The following is a 4,030-nucleotide window of genomic DNA, read 5'->3' as shown; positions in this document are numbered from 1 at the left end:
GCCCGGCAGATTAATAATTAAGCTAGCGGCTGCTTCCTTGCACGAGTCCGGGCGAGCAGCCACATAAAATAAGCAATGATCGGCCGGCGAGCCAATCACCACTCGGTGTTCACAGATACAGCTCGCGTGGCAACCGTGTCATGCATGTGCGCGCCCTTTGCTTGCGCCCATGGACTGGACTGCTCCTGCCAATTATTGCAGCTAGCGCGCGCCGTTCACTTGCACGTAAAGTACGCACGCACGTACGGCCGGGTCATTGTTGTTTACTTGATCAGGCAATTAGCTACGTACCTTTTATCTACGTACGCAGGCACGCACGCACGTACGGCCGGAGTACGTAGTAAGTGTAGTGTTACTGTTACCGGCCAGCCGTGAGGAGGGTAGTAGCATGCGTGGGACTAATTAACACCGGGTGCGGGCGGTAGTGGTTACGATCGTACAGATTCTTGCCGAAAAGAGGCCAGGCACCGGCAGATGGCGTGTAGATTTACAACCCATGCAACTCCGTGTAATGTAAACGTCCCGGGGATACACCGTGATCTGTCATCTGTGTGCTCTCAGCCTCAGCCCCCATCGATCCGGCCAACCATCGACCTCCCACGGCACTCGGCATATAATCACTACTCCGATCGAGTAGTGTGTTTCTCCAGGGAAGTGGGTTACTGCGCGCGCGCGCGCGCGCACACACACACACACACAGAGAGAGAGAGAGAGAGAGAGAGAGAGAGACGATGGATCGGAGGAGGATCAGGGTGCTCCTGGTGGAGGACGAGGAGATCCACAGGGTACGTGATACATACTATTCTGTTCCTCAATTGATTCATGTCGCAGAGTAGGCGATCGAGTACGAGCAGTGCGTACGTGATGCTTGCTTACGTGATCATACATGTTGGAGCGGCAGGTTCTGGCAAGAGCGGTGCTGAGGGCGGCCGGCGTGGAGGCGGATGAGGCGGAGAACGGCGCCGAGGCGGTGCGGCGCGTGCGGGAGCGCGTCGGGGGCGGCGGCGCGTACGATCTCATCCTCACGGACAAGCAGATGCCGGTCATGGACGGCCACGAGGTATATACATGCACCCATGCGCGATGGCTTGTGTGTGCGTGTGGCCCGGGCCGGCTGACGAATACGTGTGGCGGCACTGCCGACCACGCGCGTGCGTGCATGCAGGCGACGAGGCAGATCCGGGCGATGGGGGTGACCACGCCCATCGTCGCCGTGTCCAGCGACAGCCTCCCGTCGGACGTCCAGGCCTTCACCGCCGCCGGCGCCGACGACTTCACGCCCAAGGTGACGATCCATCCAATCCATCGGATCAATCTTGTCTTACTCCTGATGCGCGTACCGAACGCCCATGACTCTCGCTCTGACCGTCTGCTGGTGCACGCACCCATGCTGCCATGCATGCAGCCCCTGACGAAGGAGAAGGTGGGCCACATTCTCTCCAAGTTCGGGCTTGCGTAGCGGCCATTAACTAGTACGGTACTTAGCTTGGTTCAGGACGCGAACATGCTTGATTCCTGCAGATGACGAGGCACAGGTGCCCTTTCGACGACAGAACATGAGGTGCCACACTACCTCCCCTGCTTCCCGTACGTAGATGGATTAGTGCTAGTATTAATATATTGTTTCCTCCTTGCTTCGCTGATATATATTAATTTTTTGGGGCTTATTTAAGGATTAATTTTTCTTTTAGCTATAACTGTGGATTAATTTTTCTAGCACAATATAATTATGGATTAGTGAATAATATCGGTTGGACATTTTCTTTTGAGAAACATGTCGTTTGGACTTGTAAAATCGAATCCTTGTATATGAGCAGCTACTGGCATTATTGGTTGGCCTATTCCGTTAACGGGCCTTCTGGCTTAGGGCCTGTTTGGATTCATGCCAATGCACGCCCGACCAAAAAGTTGGCTAACCCACGTATTTTGGCTGCTGTTTGGATCGACGCCAAAAAATTGGCTCGCCCAACTTGCCCGGCTCTCCTCCGTGCTATTTGCGCCAACGCATGGGCGAGACGCGGGCGCCGGAATGCTTCGCCAAAAAATTGGCGTGGTGACTTTGGTTGTTGATTGGTGGGCCCTGCATGCATGCAGTAGGATTTGGCGAATATTTTGGCGGTGGCCTTTGCGTGATAAATTAGCATCAAGTAAAAGAAATCTGCATGCAACGCTGCACAGAATTAGCGACTTCCAAGTGCTGAACTGCAGCACATCTCTCTCTTGTAATTGTACTAGTAAACATGCACGTGCAACACACGTCTCAATCAAACTACATCAAAATTTATGTGGGTATACAATTTTGAATTCATACTCTGGAAATGGCCCCTTCTCTATAAACAAAAGGACAAAGTACAAACCCATCAATTATCTTTTGAGAATGCCACTGAGGTTCAAGCAGACCACAAAGAAATCATAATTGTACAAAAAAAAGTTACAAATCAATGGGAATTAATTGGATGAACAACTTCTACATAGAGAATATATGGGTGTGGCCTATTTAGTCTATTGTATAGTAAAAATGGAATCAAATTAAATATCCGATGAAGATTTCAGAAATTTTATTTTCTTGGGTGAACTTCAAAGGAACATATAAACATTGTCCAAATGAACATGGTGTCGTCAATGCAAAGTTGGAACAAAAACCTCCCTAAAAATAGCAATCTTGGAAGAACTGAATTAGCTTCCTTCTTGGATTTTGGGCTGCTTGTTATCTTCTGAGTTTGAAGGCTCGGCGGTGAAGGTAATCCCACCCATGGGAGTCATAGCGGGTACCACCTGCTACCAGTAAGAGTCGGACAATTTTTCCTCCATTTTCAGTTTATCCTGCATCTCCTGGAGTGGAACTATGGTGCAATGGGGGTATGCATATTGTAGTTAAAACACACACTGCTCTCCAAGTATACATAGAGAAAGCTGTAATGGAAAGTAGTATGATCTGAAGTAATTACTCATCTTTTGAAATTGTCGTAGATCGTATATATGAGAACTCAAACTGGTGGTGGCACCTATTACTAAAGCCCGTAGATCTAAGGAGGGCACTTAACCTTATAAGAATATATTGCACTAATCTATGTAAGCTGGTAATCAACAAAAGCAACAGACAGCTTAAGCATAACATATGGTTTGATGAAAAATAACAGTTGATAGCATTATAATAGAGGATCAAATTATTAAATTATGGAATTTCATTTGTGTGGAAATAAACTGACCATCAAAGTTTTATATGAGTAATATGGACAATAGATGCAGATATAAAAGGAAGCCAGAAGTTGATTACATGCACCTTTATAAGAATCTGCATATGTACAACACTCCCAGAACTCAAAAAATCTAGCATGCCATTAGCCTTGAGATAATTGTAACTGCATCCCAATAGAAATACTGTTGCAACCATAGAATATTCTAGCGAGGAACTCCAAAGAATTTGGGGCTTAATTCCCAGAAGTCCATAGAATGCAGTACACCACTCCCAGAAGTCCGAAGAATTTGAGGATTAATTCCTTGGTACTACACTACCACAATCTCCCTTGTGGTGATACAACAGTTCGGAAGAAAGTTAATCGGCATAATGTACATTATATTTTGCTCACATGTCAAGTAAAATGTTCTGTACAATAGCACATTCGGCGGAAAATATAATTCTTGCAGAGAGCTTTTGTTTTACAAATGTTTAGCGGACTTAATTAGGAAGTAATGTAAACAATAACAAAAATGAAATTTGAGTCCTCCAATGCATGTCATGATATGCATGGACTTCAATAGAAGAAAGGAGAATAGTTTCATTATGATGTGTCATGTGTGCTGTAAAAGTGATGATCCTTAGCCAGATTTCCTAGGACAAAGCAAAGTACAAACACAGATAAAAGTGAAACATCAATACTCGTTCCATTCCTTCCTTATAGGAGTCACTGCATGATGTATTCTTCTGAGCACTTTGTGTACGATGCAGACGTGGTCATGCAAAGAGCAAGAAATGAATTTCGCAGAATGTTGAATCAGTTATACTACAGAAAGCCTACTGATATCGATG

The 4,030-nt window shown here is 46.4% G+C and overlaps 1 protein-coding gene across 1 annotated transcript; it reads left to right on the top strand.

The window, feature by feature from the left end:
- Positions 1-600: 600 nt before the first annotated feature.
- Positions 601-1,834, top strand: LOC125505958 (two-component response regulator ORR41-like). Its single transcript, XM_048670854.1, has 4 exons — positions 601-785; positions 902-1,060; positions 1,166-1,285; positions 1,406-1,834. Exons 1-4 carry the CDS (start codon positions 732-734, stop codon positions 1,457-1,459), a joined length of 387 nt encoding a protein of 128 aa, XP_048526811.1. The 5' UTR covers positions 601-731; the 3' UTR covers positions 1,460-1,834.
- Positions 1,835-4,030: the final 2,196 nt, after the last annotated feature.

The sequence above is a fragment of the Triticum urartu genome, chromosome 5 (assembly GCF_003073215.2).
Source record: "Triticum urartu cultivar G1812 chromosome 5, Tu2.1, whole genome shotgun sequence".
Classification (NCBI taxonomy): domain Eukaryota; kingdom Viridiplantae; phylum Streptophyta; class Magnoliopsida; order Poales; family Poaceae; genus Triticum; species Triticum urartu.
The sequence above is the reverse complement of the archived record's forward strand: the minus strand, read 5'-3'. Positions and strand labels throughout refer to the sequence as shown.